The sequence below is a fragment of the Phyllostomus discolor genome, chromosome 12 (assembly GCF_004126475.2).
Source record: "Phyllostomus discolor isolate MPI-MPIP mPhyDis1 chromosome 12, mPhyDis1.pri.v3, whole genome shotgun sequence".
NCBI classification, from domain to species: domain Eukaryota; kingdom Metazoa; phylum Chordata; class Mammalia; order Chiroptera; family Phyllostomidae; genus Phyllostomus; species Phyllostomus discolor.
The window spans coordinates 60,884,182-60,905,938 of record NC_040914.2 but is presented as its reverse complement, the minus strand read 5'-3'; the positions used below and the strand labels follow the sequence as shown (position 1 = coordinate 60,905,938).

Here is a 21,757-nt window from a genome sequence, read left to right as displayed (position 1 = left end):
TGTTCCTCAGGACCACCCTGCAGGGTACATCTACTCATCCCCATTCTGCGGATTAGCAAACTGAGACTTGGGGAGGTCAGAATGAAGTAGGATAGTAAGGAGCTAGGAAAATTCCTGGACAAGTGGAATGGGGAGACTGAGACAGACAGCTGAACAAACTGGCCGAACAAGATACAGCCAGATACAGGTCACCAGAGTGGAAAGCCCCAGGTGCCTAGTGACACGCAAAACTGGTGCTAGACCTGGTCCCCAGGGTGGCCTTCCTTCTCTGGCATATCCCCAGGCTATGCGGTTTAGAACTCCCTGACCTTTCCTCCCTAGAGATAACATCTAGGCCTCTGTCCTATTTCACCTCCAGGCCAGAAAAGCAGTAACAACCAGGCAGAAGGCACCAGGACCAATCGGTGGAGATGATAACCCTGAAAGGACACACCTGGAAAAGCTGATGAATAATCTATTGAAATTCTTCCTTAAGACCTCACCTAAACCCCTAGTCTTCCTCCCTTCCTTCCTTCCCTCCTTCCCTCCTTTTGGGATTGAAGCTTTCTACTATGAGATATACACAGCACTATTACTTTTAAGACACTTTTACATCACGACACTCTTTATTATGGAAGCTATACAGTTCTGTGATGAAATCAAGACATTTATACAAAGTGACACTTAGGGATTTGTTTGGCCCCTTGGGCTAGATAGCATGGAGACTGACATACACACCATTAACAAGCATACTGACACTTCACCCGGTATTAGGGTCCTTCTTTCTCCCAGTTGTGCTTTTTTTGGCAGACGGCTATTATGTTTTATTTTAGTACCATACTGTGAATGGCAGACAGCCTGCATTTGCCGAGGAATAATCTCCTGAGATGCAGTGTCACGAAGGAGAATGGTGTGGTCTAACTCAACGAAGTCACCACTTCTTTGCACTTGCCTGACAGTTTGAACTTTTACCATTTTAAAACTTGTGTTTTCAGCAGAACTCTGCCAGATTATACAATCACAGCCAACCCAAGCTAAACGTTGAACTGGCTTCATTGCTGGAGATACCATTTCCAAAACTGTCTGGAATATTTTGTGGTTCTAGTGGTTCCTTTATGGACTTCAGTTTTTAGTGAAATGTGTTATCTTCTTCATCTGGGCTCTTCCCAGTTTCTCCTTCAAACGTAAAGGTGGCTTCTGGTGCAGTATCTGGAGGATAAAGTACTTCAGCTGTGCAGTTCGCTGTCACTTGTGTTTGGATCATTTCTTCCACAGAAAACTTAAGGCAATACTGATGTCTTCTTCCTGGAATATCCTCCATGCTGGCTTGTTTGTCTGCACCAAAAACACCTGGTGGGCACGGGGCAGGGGGTGGCGTCCCCTGATGGTAGTTGACGCAGTTCTGCACCACCAAGGCCACACTGGAGCCTGGGCAGTGGATGGGTGGGATCTCCATCCTTGGTGAGGGGCGGCAGGGAGAGCACAAGTCTCTTTAAGCTTAGCCGAGCGCAGTGCCGCCACCCAGCCTGCAAACAGGTCGCCCTTGACTCCCAGCCTTTAAAATCCTCAAGCCAGAGGACCCAATGTGGCTCTCTCTCCCAGGAACACACCTGCACCTCTCCCTTCTCCCTCTTCTTCCCTCACAGGCATGCATCTCCTAAACTCTAAGGGAACCCACGAGACTTGTAACCAGGGGAGCAATGGGAAGCAGCAGCTCACCCGAGGCTTCCCAAGGCCCCCCTGTCTCTGACTGTCCAATGAACTGAGAGCAGCCCTGCCTCGGCTCATTTTCTTCCCATAACTTTTCTAGGGAGCCAGAGCAGCTCCCCTAGGCTCTCTCCTGTTGCTTCTTCTATCCTGAGGCCTTCCTTGTTTCACTATCCCCAGCTTTAATAAGTGGGACACCCCTTATTAAAATCACCTGGACTTGTGTTGTGAAATCTGCCCCACACAAAGTCGAGAACTCATACACTGCAGGCTGGCCCGAGGCAGCCCTGCTGCAGCCCAATCCCTGTCTGATAACAAGAAGACCCCGCAGGCTATTTTGCGGGAGCTGGCAATGTTCCAAATTGAACCCCAGTCTTCTGTGACTGCTGAAGCCTGCTCTGACCCCATGCCCTCTCTGCAGCTGTGAAACAAAGGGTGGCAGTTTGGCTGAAACGTCACGGAGGAATGGGTGGCTCCAAGGCCACCACAAGGGTGTGGCATAGATGGGTGGGTGTCAGGGCAAAGCTGGGAGTCAGGTGGGGCAAAGCCTGAGAGCGATAGTTTGCTCACTTTCATGTTGTCATCCTTCTACCAAGGTCAAAGGAGCAGCTGGACCTCTGCATCCTCAGGCATCCTCACCCTCTGGACCAACGCTGGGCCGTGAGAGGGTTCAGCGCGCCCTCTAGTGGCTCCCAGTATATATCAACGCCTGAAGCCCAGGCTGGCCTTCCTCTGCAGAGGCGGGAACTGAAGCTCCCACCTCCCCACCAACTGGCCCCTGGCTGGCTCTGGGCTCCACATCACAGAATCCACGCCTGGACCCCATCCCTATGCATGTTTCTCAGTATCAGACTCTCTGTTTCTCTGTCTTTATCCATTTCCACGTGGCCCCAGTCTGTCGGTCCATCTCTGCCCATCTTGGCCTCTGTCCATACCAGTCTCAGCCTAATCTCTTCCTCCCTCAGTCTCACTCCGTCCCCAAAGCAGGACAGATGGTGGACAGATGAGCTGAAACAAAGTAGAAGGGTGGTGTCCTGAGAAGAACTCTAGGTTCAAAGGATGCCAAGACATGCAAACTAAGAGAGAAGAAGCTGAGAAGGGGAGTCCAGCCAGGGTGACCTGTAGGACTGTTTGTGGCACCCAGATCTGGGGTGGCATGCCGACCAGGCAGGAGCAGGAGCTGTGTTCCAACAGGAATGTTTCAGTTGCTGGTTCTTAGTCCTAGGAGGGGAGCTGGATTCTGGGAGAGAGGGCACCACCAAAGTGGTGCATAGGAGCCACGCTTCGGTGCTGAGAGAACCCATCAAGGCCCCAGGAAAGGTCTAGCCTCCGATTACCTGCCGCTCTAGCCCCCTGACCTCTCTGCTAGCTCCCTCCTCTCATGCTCAGAGGGCAGCCTAGGCCAGGGCACTTTACAGCGTCCAGAATACTTTTATTGCCATAATCAAGGTGCAGCCTGCTCAGAGCCCGATATGGGGCCCACCACTCAGGAACGAAGGGAGAGACAGAGGCTGGGCATGTTCACAAGAGTGAAAATCCAGCGCTGCAGAAACCTTGTGAGAAAGCAGCCACTCCAGCCTGACTGTGGCTTTGGGTCCCCACCCTGGAGGCTAGGACCAAGTCTTGGCCTCTGGCTGTGGCCCACGTGGAGAGCACTGCCGCCAAGGCGGATACAGACTCCCCAGCCCTGCTGTCACAGGAAGACCCATGCAGCATCTCTGAGGCAGACAGATCACCCACAGAGGGGCTCCAAGGCACCTGGCTCTCACAGGGGCCCACTCGAGTTTCCGAGTTAGTCCCCGAAGACTAAACGCCACCGAGCTGCCTGGTGGAGGTAGGTGCCGGGCAGGATGGGCAGGAACCCTTCCTCTCAGCCCTGTGCCAGCCCACTTGGGTGCTAGAGAAACCCTCCGGTAGGGTGGCAATGCGGTGGGAGGTTAGCAAGAGGGCAGTTCAGTGAAGCTCTGAGTGCCTTGGCCCACTCTTGAGTTTTCTCTCTTCACCAGCATCTAAAAGGCCGTGGCACTGGGTCCTGCTCCCGACCTTGAAGCACAGTCCCAGGGCGAAAGGAGCCAGCATCAACACTGTGGGCAATAACCCAGCCAAGGGGATCAGAGCTCCTGGGCCGCAGCCTGTAGAACTGGAGCGCCATCTGCTGCCCAATTCAGAGCTCGGCTCTTCTTGGAAGTGAGGGAGGTAGGAGTGAATGCCCCAGGGCCTGGGAACCACAGACTACACAACAACCCCTGCCCGCAGGGGAAACCCGGCTGCCCCCAGAAAGCTACAGTCAGGCTGTTGAGCAGCCGGGCCACAGGGAAGCCAGCAGCTCCAGCCACCTGTAGCCACTGTGTGGGAAGGATCGCCCTAGGGAGCGGGAGCCCATCCCTGGGATCTTTGGGGGCAGGGACCACAGCTCAGTCACATCCCTCACAGGATGTCTGAGGGGCCGGGGGCTGGTGGGCAAATGTGAAACAGGAGAAACACATGGCCCCTGAGTTGGGGACTGGATCCAGATGCCAGCCAATCCACCTGGGTGGCCAGTCCTGAGGTCGCACTGATTCCATCAGCAGCAGCATTCTTTCCCTTACGAGTCCCTTCAGTGAGTCCAGGCTATCTCTTCCTCCCTCACTCCCAGAGAAAGTGTAAGAAACAGCACTTCCCGATGGCAGACGTTTCACAACCAAGAGCTATGGCCTAGGAAGGTCAGTCACAAACCACTAAACCCGTGGGCCACGGCAGCCCCGGAGGCCAAGAGAAGCAGCTGTGGCCAAGCCGTCCCACAGCCCTGCCTGGCACAGGAGTCAGGGCCCAAGGAGCACGCGTTTCAGGTAGGTGAGGGTAGAGGCGTTGGCCAGCATCTCAATGTGCTCGCTCCCTGGCAGCGCCTGCAGTGCCACGGGGTGTTCCTGGCGGTTGCACCAGGTCTGGCACTGCAGGGCACTCTCCAAGTTCACAGTGCCATCGCCGTCACCAAAGTAGATTTTAGGGTCTCGGTCCGGGAAGCTCTCGTAGTAGAAGGAGTCTGGCGTGGGGACGCCCGTGCCATAGAGGCAGTGCAGCTGCACACCGGGTGGCACCGTGGCTTCAACCAGCCCCTCTGTGTCCTGCCGCATGAGCCACCCATCTTCGAAGCCAATGTCCTGGAAGAACCGCTGATAGTCACGCAGCGTGTAGTTGGCCGTGGGCGTGTGTACAAAGACCTTCTCAGGTGACCAGGTGTAGTTGTAGGGCAGCAGCCAGCTGGTAGAGACAGCAGACCGCTGCTGCTCCCGGATCTTCAGGGGACTAATGACCGGGATCCGGTTGTTGTCCCCTGCGGGGAGAGGGCTCCAGTCAGTCTGTGCTCAGGAATGCAGGCTGGCTGGGCAGCCTGTCCACGCCCAGGGCCCCTGCTGGACCCCAGCCAGTGTGGCCCAGTCAGCGCATCAGCATCTCTACACTGTTATTGTAACAACTCCCATGGCTGCATGAGCTTTTACTGTTTCCCTTTCTTTCTGCTCTAGCACCCACCCAAGACTTGTTTCTTTCCTTCTGCATTTTGTCACCAGGGACTTAGGCAACACGCACCCACAGGCAGGGCGTGTGGGCACTGTGGGCACTGACCTTATCAAAGGTGAGTCAGCAGGTTGCCAGCCCAGAGGCACAATTCTCTTTTTTTATTATATTAAGCTATGCAAATGTTTTTCTTTGCCTAGGCTTAGACCTGCAGCCAGCCAGTCGTACCTGTCACGGACCTGGGCAGCCAGGCCCTGAGACATGAGGGACGTCTGCAGACTAGAGCACGAGTCCTTCTCACCCACCAGTGCCAACGGTACAATACAAAGACACCCACCGGCCAGGGAGACTTCCAGAGGCTGAGTTGAAACTTGGGAACAGGAGCCTCAGGCCCCACCCAGGACCCATGGCTGCCCATCATTCTACCTCCCTGGTGGACTGCGGGGCCACAGCTCTGCCCGCTGGGGCCTGGCTCCAAGACACGTGAGGAAATGCAAGCTCCTACCTAGGGGACCATGACTGCGCTCCCTCCCACCCCAACACTGCTCCCAGGCTGACAGGGATGAAAGTTTTCCAGCATCTGAGGCAAAGCTCTGACTCATGGGGAGCTGCCCAGGCAACCCAGGGTCACTACTGGGAGAGGCACCGGGTCTGACCTGATCACAATGACCAGCTGATCGACAAGCCGGGCAAGCTGTACCGGTGCCTTGAAAAGGAAAGCTCATCGGATGCTTGGCACCACCCTGGCTCACGGCTGCTCAAGTGAGGGGCCGTGGGGCTCACACCCAGTCCTAGCACAGGCAGGAAAGCCCTGTGGAGGCAGCTGGCAGCTTCTGACAGCCATGAAAAGGCAGGTGGATTGGGGAGGAACGGAATGGGGGAAAAGGTGACTTTCCCAACTGTCTAGCAAGCAGGCCCAAACGGATCTGCACCTGCTTCCTCCCCATGTTGCCACAGAGGCTCCTGGCTGCTGCACGGGGAGCCGTACCTCATACACAGGAAACTGGAGTGCAGCCTCCCTTCTCTGGGGAAAAGATGGGGACTGAAAGGTGAGGATGGGGACGGGAGAGCGGGAGAAGGCTCCCCCAAAGAACTCTGGGTCACACCAAGTTAAGCCGGCCAGGCCTGAGCGCAGTGCGTACACATGTGCACACGCGAGTACCTGCAGGACCGAGAGCTGTGCCACTCCATGCATTGTACATGTTGTCAGAAACTTACACAGATAACAAGGGTCACCAACTAGAGAGGTGACATTACTTAGAAAAGAATACCACTCTGGAGAAAAAAGGGCCCCCCAGGAGAATACTGTAGAGGGAAAGAGAGGGTGCCACCCCCCCACCCCCCCCACCCCCGTATCAGCCCCCCATGCTGAGTCAGGCCGGGTCTCTTACCTGAGGCCAGGACGCGCAGGGTCTTGGCCACGCCCCCCCAGGGCGCACCCAGTGCCACGAAGGCACGGATGTACTTGTCCTTCCAGGCCTGGGGCTGCCGCTGCAGAAAGTAGAGTGTGTACATGTTGCCCATGCTGTGGGCAACCAGCACCACGGGGCCCCCATACAGCTGGTGCATCTCCTCGATCATCTCCTGGAGGGCCAGGAAGTAGGGCCCGTTTTCATCTGCAGGCCAGAGCCAGGCAGGAGTCAGGCAGGAAGGGTCCTGAGGCCGGAACCACTCAGGCCAGGCCCAGGACTAGGGGGGTGGGGAGAATGCTAAAACCCAAGTGGGAGTGGCCTGCTTTCCCCTCAGGGTCAGTGAAGGCAGGAAACACGGGGGGGGGGGGGGGGGGGGGGGGGGGGGCTCCTTTCCCCTTCCTCAGACTCATTATCCACCCCCACCCCCCCCCAGGGCTCAGAGGCCCAGAAATCTTGGGGTGAAGGATGAGGAAGAACAGGACGGATTCGCCAGGGGTGATAGGTGTGTCACTACTGGGCTAGATGCCATTGGCCCAGGGGTAGGGGACAGCCCAAGGCCTGTGGTGGCTGTGGCCTCCTCATCCCCACCTCCCAAGACCGCAGGGAGGAAACGAGGGTGACCACTTACTTGGGGCTCGCCGCCAGTCATAGGGGGCTCCCCGGACATCCTCACCCCGTGTGTAGCCCCAGCCCACTAGGCTCTCTACCATGGTGTGGAAATAGGAACCTGTAGACACAAGTCATGGGATTAGAGAGGGTACAGCCAGTGCCAGCCGCTTATGCCGCGCCTGCCGAGGAGACTGTAAGGTCTGCAGGGAGGTTTGTGGAGGAGCACGCTCTGCTCACAGTGGTCAGAGACGGTTGGTTCACAGGCTACCTCTTCACACCGGGTGGCTCCTCCCATCGGGAGTCCAGCAGAACCTCCAGCCCCATTCCTTGGAGAGCATGAGAAGGGTTACCTACCCACGCTGCTTTTGCTGGGGTCCAGAAACTCCAGGGAGAAGGTCTTCCCGAAGCCGGGGACATGCACGTCCACACCGTCGGGGAACTGGGTGACCCGGGACGTCCTGTTGTAGACCAGCCTGTCGGGAAGGGACATGAGCTGGTGACTGAGACTTGGCACTGAATTTGGGTGTGTCCTGAGCCACACTCCCCTCCCATCCTCAGGTGTGGTCAGTTGTTTAGGGGAGACCAAGAGGCCATCATGGGGGTTCGGAGCTAGTCATCCGAGATTGTGTCTGGGGATTGTTTTGAGCTAAGGATAATTTTAGCTTCAGGCTCAAGAGAAACTTCTGCCCCTCCCTTTAACTGCCTAGAACTTGAATTAGGGGCCTTGCCCATCATTAGAGATTATCAGCAATAATTTTTAAAAAATATTTGTTTATTTATTTTTCCAGAGGGGAAGGGAGGGAGAAAGAGAGAGAGAAAAACATCAATGCGTGGTTGCCTCTCTAGCGCCACCCCCCCCCCCCCCAGGGACCTAGCCTGCAACCCAGGCATGTGCCCCAACCAAGAATCGAACCTTGATTTACAGGCCAGCACTCAGTCTACTGAGCCACACCAGCCAGGGCTGATGAGCAATAATTTCTTTTTGACCCACCATTATGTGGCTAAAGTCAACTTCTATTTACTAAACACTTGTTCTTCATATCATTCTGTGATGACCCACTGAAGCCCGGGGCGCCTCACCTCAACTCGAGCTCAGAATGTCCTATGTACCCACGTTCCCTTTCTGTCTCTGCACCGCTCTTGCAAGTGGGGGTCTCTGACTCTCTCGTGTGGGGGGAGGGGGGTTCCGTACATACATATGTATTGGGTTATTTTATCTTGCTAATATGTCTCACATCTATTTGATTATTAGACCAGCCAAAAGAACCTTGAGAGTGGGCCGAGTTTGTTTCTCTCCCACAAAACAAAGGCAATTTATGGAGACCCCACCACCACCACCAAGGGTCGGTCATTCGAAAGGCTGACCCAAGGACCCTCTCCTCAGTGTCACCCACCCCAGAACGCAGGTCTTAGACCTATTTGGGAGAGGGATGCACCAGACCTGGCTCTGCCGTGAACATTACACTTGACCCCAAAAAGCAGCCTAATTTTGCAGCCTCCCATTGTCCTATCACTACGGACCCAGCTTCTGCCACCCACCAAATACACCACAGGGCAAAGGAGATGGATGGTGAGAGCAGCACACAACCGAACCAGACAAAGAGACCTCCCCACCTCAGTGGCTGCTGCATGGGCGCACAGACAAGGCCTGGAGAAATGATGGGAAAGGGGCGATGGGAGACAGGAGGAAGCCTTATGCCAACCAGGAGCCCTACTCTGGCCTCCCCGATACCAAGGAGGCAAATGTGCCCGAGAAAACACAGGCTGCACAAGCAGTCCCTGGTGGTCCTGCATTCCACCTGGCCTTAAAGATCAGCCACAGAAAGCTGACAGGATTCCCAACACTGGCCCAAATAATAGGTCCTGGTAGCCTACTCTCTTGAGGGCAAGCTGTAGGTTATCCCAGTGGCCACTTAGCAAAGTGCAGAAAACTGCTCGGGAAAGCCAAGGCAGCTCTGTGCTGGGTGAAAGTTGAACAGGTCAGGGGAGTGATGAATGATGAAGGTGAAGCAGGAGAGAGCACAGGAAGGACTCCGGGACTGCAATGCTGTCACTGGCCAGCATTTCGCACCCTGGTTGCCAGGAAATGCCTTTTACCAATTAGGTAGAATAAATAGTAAACTGAGGCAGGGAGGAGGAAGGAGACAAGTCTCACACGTTAACTCAGCAGCCCTAAGCCTGGTCTGATGATATTGCCAGGTGTTCCAACATCACAAGAAACACTATGTTAGCAAGAAAGAAGGAGAGTGCCCCAATTGTAGTTAACTTCCTCCTGTCATGTATTTGTTTTACAACAGGATGACCGAGGGGAGTCTGGAGCAAGATAAGGATTTGGGGCTGAAAGACCCCCACACATCCCTAAGTTTGGGTAGTCACATTTCCGCAGGAAAGCTGGTGCTACATTTACCCATTAATCAATATGTGACTTTTTTTCCCTCCTATCCCACCAACTATAGGACCTGAGAACAAAGGACTGACTCTCTCTCTCTCTCTCTGTCTCTCTCTCTCTCTCTCTGGGGCTCTTGGCTCTCGGGCCACAGGGCCTCTGGCCACCCGGCCTCAGGCTGCCCAGGGGCTTGCCACCCTGGTCTCCAGCCTCTCTTGCTTTTCTCACCCTGCTTTGCCCTGAAACTTTGCCTGTCACCCCCTACTCTACCCAGTCCCATTCTCTTCCATGGGAACAGGCCACTCATAAACTGATTACATACTACCAGATTTGCTGATATGTAATTCTTTACAGGCGTCAGCAAGAAGAACCAGGTCTCTCCCATCAACAAAGGCAGACAAGCCCCTCTTGGTATCAGCCTGCAACTCCAATTGGTAACTGAGACTATGTCTCCGATACAAAAATAGAAACGCAGATCAACAGCCCAGAAGTGACTCTGGGGACAAACACACGCAGAAGAGGAAAGAGTTGACAAAGCAGGAATCTTAAACAGCAGGGATGGGCAGGGTGCCTGGAGAGGCAGTGAGTGCATCTCCCAGAAAAAAAAATGTTAATTTGTTAGATTCCATTCATCTCATTCATTGAGCACCAGCTGCATTCCAGGTTCTACTGCTACAAAAATAAAAGAGATAGAGTCCCTGCTTTCAGGGAGCTCAGCCTGAGGGAGAACTTAGCTCGGGTCACATGACTCTAGGCTTAAATCCTGGTCTTGCCCCTTATTAGCTGAGTGACCCCGGCAATTTTGTAACTGATTTAGGCAGGCGTCCTATTCTGTGAAACAGGTCTGCAAACAGCACGTCTTTGTCTTTCGGAGGGCTGCTATAAGACCTAAATGAAAGAAAGTATATAAAATGTTCAGTGTCTATTTAGTAAGCAGTAATTCTTATTACTGGGAAACAACCTTAGAAACAAGGTTTGATGAGCATTGGAGGGTCCTGGCTCTGGATTTAAAAGGTAAATGGGAGGAATTTATCAGGCAAAAGGTATAGAGATAGATTCCAGGCTGAAGGAACAGCACCTGCCTGGAGGCGTGGCATTCCACAGAGAACCAGCAGCTGCAGGGGCAGGTGTGGCCCAGCCCGCAGCAAAGGCAGGGGCGAGGGTCTTGGTGAGGCTATAAACCAGGGCTGGAGTTTAGAAACCACAGGGAGGGTGCCAAGCACAAGGTGTGGATCGCAGAGGGTAGGAACAAGAGCAGGGGGAAAGGGAAGAAAGTTCTGGTTGGGAGAGGGCAAAGGTGGAGCCAACCAGACCGAGAAAATGGACAGGGAGAAAGGTCAGTGACCTTGAGGTCTCTTGAGGCGGGGATGCAATGGAAAGGGACTCCGGAGGTCCCTTTAGGTTGAGTTGTAGGTCAGCAGCACCCGGTGCGGGCCCCAGCTCCCACCTGATGTTGTCGATCCAGCAGTCAATGATGACAGGCAGCAGCAGCTCGAGGTTGAGCCAGAGTGTGAAGTAGCTGTCCGTTTTCTTGGAGCAGAGGTAGTGCACGACCTTCGGCTTGTCCAGCTTGGCCTCCAGCTGGTTGCCCAAATCACCAGGCACTGTATCAGGGCACAGAGCATGCATGAGGTCCTGAGCCTGACAGGCTGGAGACCCTCAAGGCCTAAACCCAAAGGTCTTTCACCATCCCAGGCTCCAGTCGGCAGGACCTGGTTCACTCTGACTGGGGTGGCAAGAGGGACAGAGCACTGCGCCACTCAACGAGCCAAAAGTGAATCCAGAGAAAGCACTCAAGACAGGCTTGTGGAGGAAGGCAATGAGCAGAAACACCACTGAAGAAGCTTATAGTGGCACCGGCTGACCCACCGAGGTCTCCAGGCTGTGCTAAAGGCCAGAGCCCAGTCAGGTTCCAAACGGCAGATCCTCCAGAGGGCCCTAGCATCTGGGCATACCAGGACGAAGAGCTGGAGATGGCTGCCCTGAAACAACACACCATTCCGGCCACAGCCCAGTGAGGAGTGGGGAAGACCAGGCCTCAAGGATGACTTACCTCTATCTGAACTGACCTATTGAATCTACAAAGAGCCCTGCAGGGTAGGGGGTAGGGGGGTTGTGACACTCAAACCTATCCCCACTGCCACCCTGCCCAACATTCAAGGCCTATCCAAGTGACCTTTCCCAGTGACCTTTCAGGCCTCACCAGCTCCCACATGCCATGTTCTCAAAACCTGCCATGTGCATCCCCATTTAGGGTCCACAATCACTGATTGAACAATCAGCACTGGCACTCCTGGGCACTCACTGGACTCGGACACTCCTGGGACCCAGCCCTGTGGAGGGCATGCGCTCTCTGTGCACCATCACCATGTCCTTAAGGCAGCCACAGGAGACAGCTGTAGCACCTGCCTTCACCCCCTTGCATGATGTGAGTGCAGAAGTAGGGAGCTCCTAGCATGACAGCCTCCAGGTGACATGCCTGTGAGCTGGACGCAGGAGTGCAGAGACCTTGGTCATAGTCTCCACTGAAGGAAATAGCTGAAAGAGGAAGTCACCCAATCCCCTTTGCCTGGATGCCTTGTACCCTGCCCAGGCTGTGTGGGGCCCTCTAAAAATAGCAGTGGTCACTTCCTGAGCCCTTGTGCCTAGAACTAGGACAATGGCCATCGACGTGCCTTTCACCGCAAGTAACACTGGGGAAGAACATCCTTATTATGCCTACTTTGCAGATGAGGAGACTAAGGCTGGGAGAGGTAGAAATTGCTTACTACAGTCCCTTCCCCCTGCCCAGGGCCTTCTTCTGTGTTCCTTCTCTGGCCTCTGCTTCCATCAGAGATTTGAGTCCTACCCACAGAAGCTGGTCACACTTGGATTGCTGATCTGTGACCAAGAACAGCTTGTCCACTGTCAGCCATGCGGTTTCCTAGGATTGATGCCAAGAGCCTCACTCCCTGGACATGTTAAGATTCCAGTTGCGCCCTAGCTGGCGTAGCTCAGTGGATTGAGTGCGGGCTGCAAACCAAAGCATCGCAGGTTCGATTCCCAGCCAGGGCACATGCCTGGGTTGCAGGCCAGGTACCCAGTGGGGGCCACATGAGAGGCAACCACACATTGATGTTTCTCTATCTGTCTTTCTCCCTCCCTTCCCCCCTCTAAAAATAAATAAATAAAATCTTTAAAAAAAAAAGGATTCCAGTTGCTCTGTGCCTCTGGGTAGGGGCTATGGCTCCTCTGCTCTGACCTACGATAACCAAGAACTAAATGACTTAATGAGTAAGCACCAATCCAGGAGAAAAGGCTGAATGCCTTTCATGGGCCACACACTTCCCATTGCCACACCCCTTTACTGAGAACTCCTTAGGCTTACACATGGCTCCCTGTGGGCATCTACGATATGAGTCCAGATGACCCAATCAGTCACGAGCCTGCACAATCCACTTTCCCCTACCTCCCACCCCCGCCACTCCATTCCAGACACCCTGGCCGCCCTCCCACCCTCCGTCTGATATGTAGTTCCCTCTGCTTGGAATTCTCCTGACCACAGCTTCAGCTGCATACTCCAGGAAGCCTTCCCTGATTGGGTCAGTGGATTCTCTGTGCTTGCCCAGCACAGACCTCATCCCTGGGGATCATTCTGCAAGCTTAGGGAAGGCAGGGCCCAGTCTACCCAATTCTCATGGTTAACTTGGGCCCAGCATCCTTCCGAAGCATTTACTGTCTCAGAGCTCCTAGGGCCCCTTTGGGACCAAAGTATTGGCCAACCTTACCCTTCTGTGATCAGCATCATTCCCATTAAAATACTCCCAGTAGAAAGAGCACTGGGCCCTGGCTGGTGTGGTTCAGTGGATTGAGCGCCAGCCTGAGAACCAAAAGGTTGCTGGTTCAATTCCCAGTCAGGGCACATGCCTGGGTTGTGGGTCAGGTCCCCAGTTGGGGGCTTGCAAGAGGCAACTGATCAATGTTTCTTTCCCTCTCTCCCTCCTTTCCCCTCTCTCTGAAATAAATAAAATCTTAAAAAAGAAAGAGCATGGGGATCACGCAGACTCAGTATGCTTCAGCACGCTTCTGCCTTCAGGAGTCCTGGCTGGTCATCTACACACTGGTCACCTACTCACTGGCTCTGGGTGGGAGTGACAGCCTGCCTGAGGTATCCGAGCCCCCCAAGACAGATGTCTCACCCCTGCCCACCACCACAAGGAAACACTGTGGCTCCTGTACAGTTGCCAGGGGTCAGGACCAAGAAAGGGGTAAGCAGGAGAGGTCACCTGGCCCCAACGTAGTTTAGTCCCAGTAGGTCTGGGAGGATATGAGTGCAGGCATGCTCCCTGACATCTGCTCGTACCCAATGTCCCACCTCTTACCTCTCTGTCTTTAGCCATCCTCAGATTCCTCAGGGCCTCCTCCCTCAGACCCAGTGCTACCCATCTGACAAGTTTGAGGGGAGCCCTGGTGGCAGAGTAAGACAGCAATCCTTTCCCCAGCGAGTTTCCTTTCGGTAATGCTCTCTAAAACTTGTGAGGCTGAAGGGGTCCAGGGAAGTAGCTTAATAGACAAACCCAAGTCAACGTTACAGACCCTGCGGGCCAACTCCGAGGCCACGTTGCCTCCAATCCGGCCCTCAGAAGTGGGGCCAAAGGGACTCCGTCTTTCCACCTAAAAAATGGGGATAAGGTGAGGCAAGGTTTGGGACTTATGTGGACAGGCAGATCGATGTACCACCGGCACAGTAACCCTCCTACTTGCCTCCGTATTCTATAGGGGAAGGTGACAGACAGGTTCACCACTCCCGCGACCAGTATGGTCGGAGGTGGACGTACCCACCCAGGTGACAAGTCAGTCATACGCTCCCCCGCCTCATGCTTAGAGCAGTTGCAAATCGAGAAGACAGTCTCTATCATCCCCGCACCCTGACGCGAGAGCGAACGGACCCACGACTGGACGCGCGCCTCACCCAGGACCACCGGAGGAGGACGTCCGGTTGGAAGCGCCGGGTCTGAGAGCAGCAGGAGGAACAGGAGGCTACCCGGTAGCAGGGCTGCGCGGTACAGGCAGAGGTGGGGACCCATCGCGTAGGGTGGAGGGTCCAGATCCCTGGCGCCGATGCAGAGATCCAGGCTTGAGCCTAGGCCGGGCGCGGCGACCCGCTTAACCCCGCCGCTCACCGCCTCCACAGCGACCAGGCCAATGAGGGCCCACCTCCCGCAAACGACGTGCCAATAAGGACTCGCCTCCAGCGTGTCCCGCCCAGTCGGAGCTGGCAGCCCCGCCCCAGACCATCCCGGACTAGCTCCCTCGACAGCGCTGCGAGCCGAGCGCATCGATCGATCTAGGTTCCGCTTGGTTTCCAAACTCTCCGCAGGACCCAGCTCGCCACTGCTGGGTCCTAGCCCAGCCCTCGGTACTCGAAGCACGCGCTGCGCAGCCCTCACCCCCAATTGCTGGCTGCTACCTGACCTGGAATCTGGAACGAGCCTGACTGAGCGGCGATTCATGGTCCAGTGCTCGCGACGGCTGGGCGACGCCGGTCAAAGCAAGGGGAAGAAGGGAAGTAAGCATGAGGCAGTTTGGGGGCCTTCGCGGACCCGAGCTGACCAGGACCTTTGCGCAATCCCCCACACGGGATCTTCGAACACTGCCCAGAAAGCACTTGGGGTATTTAGGCAACCCCGCCCCAGACAGGCAACCTTCTGCCGGGGTTAGGATGGGGCGGAGAGAGGCCAAGTCAGCCTCTTTCGATTCCGAATGTGATGTTTGTCCCTTTTTAGGGGCGCGGAGTATGGAGTCACCCTAACAGAGGGAGCAGTTCTCAGGCAGGGTTGAGAGTGGGCTCGAGCCTTGACCCTGCGCCACTAATCATTGGCCCTCTGCCCCAGCAGAGCGGGAGGGATGCTGGGACCTCCCAGCACACGCAAACCTGAGGATCCAGAGGACACAGACTCCCAGAGCGAAAAACCGGGCGAACAGAATGGGCAGAGACTTAACAGCCAGTAATATACCAGCACCACACAACACTTCGGGAGAGCTGGACCATATGTTTGGACACTGGAGGTCTTGATTCTCCTCATACACCCTCCCAAAGGTCAGTCACACCCTGGTCAGCTGGTCACAAGACCTCTGGGCTTCCCCTGTCTTCCCCTCCTTCCTTCCTTTTGGTCGGTGACTGACCATTTCCAGTCTCTCCCAGTGCCCCTCAACGAACCTAAGCACCATTTTGGCCTGCCCCTCCTGTGTTCTTAGAGTGAAATACATTGGTGGACAGGGTACCTTCTTTTTTAAGGTCCACCTATCTCCCACCTCAAGCTCTACCCCAGGGACCCCCCCCCCAAAAAAAAACACCCCTGCTTCCCTCACCTCCATTTCCGGCCTCAGCAGAGGAGTCACTGAGAACCAATCTGGCAAGCCCAGTGTGGGAGATCACAGAGACCCTTCTGCCAGGGCTAGGGACAGACAGAAGATCAAAAGCCAAGGGTTAAGTTGGGAGAGAATAGGGAACATGACAGCTTGGGCCACTTTGGACTAGTCTGAACGTCTTGTCAGTCTAACAGCCTCAGGTGACCATGGCCCCTCACAGGGTGTCTGTTGTTGGAAGCGGTTCCTGAGGTGCCCCACTCCGACAGGCCCTGCAGGTAATAGGAACCATGGCCACGAGGAGCAGGGGGTGCCAAGGCTTGGTCGGCAATGACCCATGCTGGCACAGTGGAGAGGAGTCAGAAGGCGAAGTTCCCCCCCATTTCACATGACCCCACCACCCACACAATGGCTGCAGACCTGAGTCATTCTGGACTCTAGATACCTCCCTGACTCTCGGGCCCACAACCAGGTGGTCGTCAAGTCTCCCCAGTTCTAGCCTCTCAAAGCCAGACTACCACCATCCCCATGGCAGCCTCCTCACTGATGTCCCACTTTATGCCCTTATTGCTGTGGATTGTTCTCCACATGCTAGGTTGATACCATTAAATATCATCAAGCCCCCTCATTGTCTGCTTAACCCCACTAATGCCCCTCCCATTGCATGCATCATAGTGAGTGAGGACCCTGCAGTGTATGCTGGCTGTCTGCCCCAATTTGCACTCTGGCAGCTCTCTCATCTCCAACGTCAATGACTTCCCTGCTGCTTAGGACAGGGCAACCTGCCCTGGCTGCTGTGGTTCAGTGGATTGAGTGCTGGCCTGCAAACCAAAGGGTTATGGGTTCGATTCCCAGTCAGGGCACATTTCTGGGTTGTAGGCCAGGTCTCCAGTGGGGGTCATGTGAGAGGAAATCACACATTGCTGTCTCTGTTCTTCTCTTTCTCCCTCCCTTCCCCTCTCTCTAAAAATAAAATCTTTTTTTTTAAAAGAACAGGACAACCTCATTCTCCCCCAGGACTTGTTGCACTGGGACCAGTGTGTAGTCCCCACTTTTGGGGGCTCAACTGAGCTCTGCATTGAGGCCTCAACTTAGACCTGCCTGGCTCCCATTAAAATCTAATCCCTGGAAAAGCAGGGCCCTCCCCTGTCTTATCACTGTCACCTCCTGTATGTACCAGTTGTCACCAGCACAGTGCCTGGCACACAGCAGGTGCTTAACATATGCTGAATGAATGAATGATGCATCCCCTTCTCTACAACCCTCCCCCATTCCAGGATAGGGTCCTGATGCCGCTCAGACCTGGAGGAGGAAAAGAGTGACTGAAAGGTCCACAGGGCTGGATGTGACTAGAAGAGTCACGTTCTAGAAAAGACTAGGAAAGGGGGAGGGTGTTCCTGTGAAGGGGAACATTCTGGGCAAAGGCCAGGTGTAAGAATAAACCCAGAGACTGAAGAGCCAGGCCAGTTGTGTTGTCTTCCTCTGGTGAAAGTCCAGCAAACAACCTTCACCCTTCCTGTGATATTGGGCCCTTCGCATTCCTTCACCCTTGCCCCAGCTGCAAGCTCCTCTATGTGAACTAGGTAGGAGGCAGGGCTTGGGGCAACCCAACCAAGACCAGGGCTTCTGAGCTGGTTTGGTAGCCAGAAGTGAGCCCATTTGTAGGCCAACTTACTCTCCTAAAGCTCACAGCTCAGTAGGCTCCTATTCTGTTGCCACAGCCCCCCCTGGAGTCATGAGAGGCCAAACACTGACCCAGTCATTACAGAACCCTGGGGGAAAGGGGCCCAGAACAGGGCATTTAACCTGACCTAGGCATCAAGGAAGGCTGGCTGGAGGAAGAATCAGAGATGGGTCTTGAAGAATAAGTAGGAGTTTGTCAAGAAAACAGGGTGTTCTGGCAGGGAGCTTAGCATGTCCAGCAGCCTCAGGTCCTGAACAATCACAGCAGTGTGTCTGGAGCACATGGTGGGTGAGTGTGGCATTGACAGGTGGAGGGTCCTAAAAACCAAGCTTAAAAGCATGGGGGGAAAAGAAAAAGAAAAAAAAATGAGGCCTCCCTTTCCGTTTCTGGCTGCCACAGCGAGAGGAACTGCCACCATGTCTGCCCACCTGCAATAGATGGTTGAGGGAACTTCTCCAGCTTCCTGATCAAGAGGCATAAGTAGACATATAACACTGAGCTCATAATCTGAAGGCTCACAGCTCCTTTCGCTATAATGGGCTGACTGAGCACAAGACGGTGGTCCCGGAGCCGGATGCCCAGGGCAAAGGCATGGTGGTCGTCATGAAGCAGAAATTCAGCTAGCAAAAGCCGGTCCCCTCCTACGTGAGGGACACCATCAACAAGAACACCCGGGTCACCCTGGGCAGCATCTGGCACACAATCCACGAGAACAAGAACGGCCAGGATCTGGGCATGGCCGCCAGCCACAGGGCCAAGCCATCCCGCGCAGACAGAAGCCCCTCATGGTGAAAAGGAAGGGGTTCCTTCCACCCCTCACTAAGAGCTCCTGGGCGTACCCTCCCCTCAAAAAAACTTTCAAAAAAAGTGGTCTGTATCCAGGGGACCTGGAGCCGCGAATATTCTCAAGCCTTAGGGAGGCGGCCTGGGAGGTAGTGTCAAGGGCTTTCCCCCTTCAGCTCTTTTCCCTGAACTTAACACCAAGATCAAGCGACAGAATCAGTGCGCCCTCTAATGGGGGAACAGGGGCAGAGACGGGAACTCGTGGGGAGGCCAGAGCTCTTGCCACTCTGGAGGCTGCGGAGATAGGGAAGGGTGACCTAGCCCAGCTGGAGGACGCTGAGAATGGGGATGGGCCTAGCACAGCGAGCGGGGATCACCGCCGGGGGCACCAGCAAGCACCTAGCATCGAACCCTCTCCCACAGCAGGAGGGAAGGAGGGCGAAGCGGGGTTTTACACCATTCCTAGGCTCCCCCGAGGTCCACAAGAACAGCAACACTTCCCGCCCCAGGCACAGATCTCCACCCTGGTATCTGCCCATACTAATGGCTGGAGTGTCTGCTGCCTTCGTGGTAGGACTGTCCCTCGAGCCCTGCCACGAAGAAGTGAGGCGAGGATGAGGTCCCTCTGGCAGAACCCAGTTCCTTTCTCACTGATACCTGGAGTATGATTTGGGAAAGGCATCTGGCTGGACCACTGGAGCCTCACTCACCCCTCGCGCATACCTTATCTCCTATTAATTCATTCATTCATAGTTCGTGAATCCTAGTGGGTGTGGGGGACATTTATCAGTGAAATACAGACATTTCAAACTACGGAAGGGATCGCTGCTATGGAAGGAGGTGCCTTAAAAGGGGAAAATCTGGAAGAAGAGCAGGAGTTAACTAGGGCAAGGGTGAGCTGCGAGGGAAGTAAAGAGAGCAAAACTAGTGCAAAGGCCCTTTGGCCCCAGGGAAGGTGACTGTCCCTGGACTACTAGAAAGCAGCCAAAGCAAGACAACCACTCATTTATTATTATTTTTAATACTCACCCAGGAGATGTTTTTTGATTTTAGAGGGAGGGAGAAACATCGATGTGAGAGAGAAAAATTGATCATATGCCCGAGCAACCTAGGTACATGTCTGGACTGGGAATCAAACCTATAACACCTCCACCACCCTCAACTACCTTCCAACCAACTGACCTATCCCACCAGGGCTCAGCCATTGATCCATTAAGCCTTGAGCAACTGTAATGCTTCCTAAGTATCTTGGGGGAATTGGTTCCCTGCCCTCAAACCAAAATTCTGCGCCGCTCAAGTCCCTTACATAAAATGGTGTAATATTTGCCTATAACCTAGACACTTCCTGACCTACGCTTTAAATCTCATCTAGATTACTTATAATGCCTAAAATAATGACATGTAAATAGCTGTTATACCGTATTGTTCAGGGCCCAGCTTTCTGGAATTAAAACCAAAAACTGATCCTTGGTTGGCTGAATCCACAAATACAGAAGCTCGATTGGGGAGGGCCAACTGTACACCCCAGGCCCAGTGTTGGACACTGGGGACGAGCCTGTCCTCAAGGATCTGGTGTTCTAGTGAGTGGGGGCTGGGGCAGGGAAACAATGAATGATTTCCTCATTGGATTAGAAGTTGGTTTAGTGCTGGGGGAAAGGAAATGTGAGAGCCAAATGCAGAGCAGGAGTGGGGGTTGTTTAGCATTAATGGGGTGATTTGGGAGGACCCACCTGAAGATGAGTAAGAGAGTTCAGCAAAGCAGGTCCCTAAGGTTAATTAATTTATTTTTATTGTTGTTCAATTACAGTTGTCCTCTATGTTTATTTTAACGAATCGAGTTTTCGAAGGAGAGCTCAAGCCTCGGGACTTGCCATGCGGGTGGGGGCGATCGGACAGGGACAAGGGCGTTTGGGGGAGCCGCCCCACGCTGCCAGTCCCTTGCCTCAGGTTCACTATCCAGTAGGTACAGTACTTGGATACGCATGAAGGGCTCTCCAGTGGGAGTGCCCTCGCTCTTAGAACGGCCAGAGAGACCACACTGGAGAGATCAGTCACCTCGAGCGGGAGGCTTCTGGGAGGCGCCGGCGTGGAGACCCGCGCTGAAGAACAGGGAAAGGCCTTGCGGGGCCTAGAGGTTGAACTCAGGAGGGCATTAGGGTGGGTGAGACAGAAATCCAGCAGTGCCAGGACTGCCCGCGGGGGGCGCCGGGGTCCTGTCCTGGAGGAGCAACCCAGACAAGATATCCACAAGGAACCATGTAAGCCAGGAGTTTCAGGAGAGCCGGGGGGCCAGAGGTGCTGCTGGAGTGAAGGGGATCAGGGAGAAAGACCCGACTCCATCTGGCGCACGCGCGCTCCAGGGGGGAGGGGGAGGAGCCTTACCTCGTTGTTGCGCCCAGCCCTGCGACCAAATATTTGACATTCCAGGCTTATCTGGAGGGGGGCGAGGCCCGAAAAATTACGTTTCCCCATCCCGGGCCTGATTGGCTTAGCTCTTCCGGGGGTGGGGACAAGCGACAGTCCCGGGTGGGCGGTCCAGAGAGGGGCAGCCGCGCGTGGACACAAGCCTACACCCCGAGGGGAAGCGCTGGTCTCCCGAAGCCTTTGGAAGAACTACTTCCCACCCCCTCCAGGCCGCCGAGTCTCGGTGCGAGTCACTTCCGTCCAGGCGCCTTAGACTTTGTACATCCTTCAAATGGGGACAGGTGAAGTGTGGGTTCAGTGGACAAGGCCTCGAAGGCTCCCTCCACCCCGGGCTCTTTCGCTGTCCGAAGATCCGGACGCAGCGCCCTGCTTTTCCGAAATCGCGAGGTGAGGCTTCCGCCTCAGTTTTGGCTCGGGCTTGGCAACCCCCATGTCTTTGTTCCCGCCGGGATGGGGTCCCTTCTTCCCGCCGGATCCTTATTCAGTTTCTCAGTCACATAAATGGGACAATTTGGGGAAATCCGGGGCGGCCTGGAAGTGCGCCGTAAAGTAGCCTCACCAAGATCAACGAGGCGAAAGGGTGCTGGGAGCCCTCCACGTGGGACTGACTGTCCGAATTAGGATGTTGGTCCCGGATGGAGGAGAGGTTTTGCAGCCCGCAAGCTCACATTACAAATGTGCCGCTAGTCCGCATCCGCCATCGCGCTCACATCTCTAGGCAACAGGCCCATCGTCAAGGGGGTAGGACTACAAAAACAGCCTGGAGTTCCCATGTGGGGTAGGGGTGAGGCTCCAGGCCCGGACCATCCTGCTTAGCCGGGTCTAGAGTGCCGCTCTCTGCAGTTGGGGGTGGGGCTCCGCCTCTCCCTCCCGAAGCAGCAGCGCTAAGGCTTGTGAACCTTTCTGAACGCATTTTGGCACCGCGGGCAC

At 54.8% G+C, this 21,757-nt stretch overlaps 1 protein-coding gene and 2 pseudogenes across 3 annotated transcripts; 1 reads left to right on the top strand and 2 right to left on the bottom strand.

The window, feature by feature from the left end:
• Positions 1-556: 556 nt before the first annotated feature.
• Positions 557-1,459, bottom strand: LOC114488379 (annotated as a pseudogene).
• PLA2G15 (phospholipase A2 group XV) lies at positions 582-21,592 on the bottom strand. Of its 3 annotated transcripts, none has more exons than XM_028501956.2 (6): positions 14,540-14,813; positions 11,036-11,192; positions 7,557-7,675; positions 7,222-7,320; positions 6,573-6,672; positions 582-4,999 (listed from the first exon to the last, which is right to left on the bottom strand). In XM_028501956.2, the coding sequence occupies exons 1-6, from the start codon at positions 14,652-14,654 to the stop codon at positions 4,972-4,974; spliced, it is 618 nt and encodes a 205-aa protein (XP_028357757.1). In that variant the 5' UTR covers positions 14,655-14,813; the 3' UTR covers positions 582-4,971. The 3 variants fall into 3 exon arrangements, with proteins under 3 accessions (XP_028357757.1, XP_028357756.1, XP_035867956.1); XM_028501955.2 differs by having other exon boundaries at positions 6,573-6,797; positions 14,540-14,811; XM_036012063.1 differs by lacking the exon at positions 14,540-14,813 and adding an exon at positions 20,786-21,592 and having other exon boundaries at positions 3,095-4,999; positions 6,573-6,797.
• Positions 16,856-19,473, top strand: LOC118497506 (annotated as a pseudogene).
• Positions 21,593-21,757: the final 165 nt, after the last annotated feature.

Coding starts and splice junctions, on each gene's coding strand:
- PLA2G15 (XM_028501955.2), bottom strand. CDS start 14,654: ATGGGTCCCCACCTCTGCCTGTACCGCGCAGCCCTGCTACCGGGTAGC. Junction 11,193..14,539: donor TCCTCCTCCGGTGGTCCTGG/GTGAGGCGCGCG, acceptor GCCCTGATACAG/TGCCTGGTGATTTGGGCAAC. Junction 7,676..11,035: donor TGCTGGATCGACAACATCAG/GTGGGAGCTGGG, acceptor CCTTCCCGACAG/GCTGGTCTACAACAGGACGT.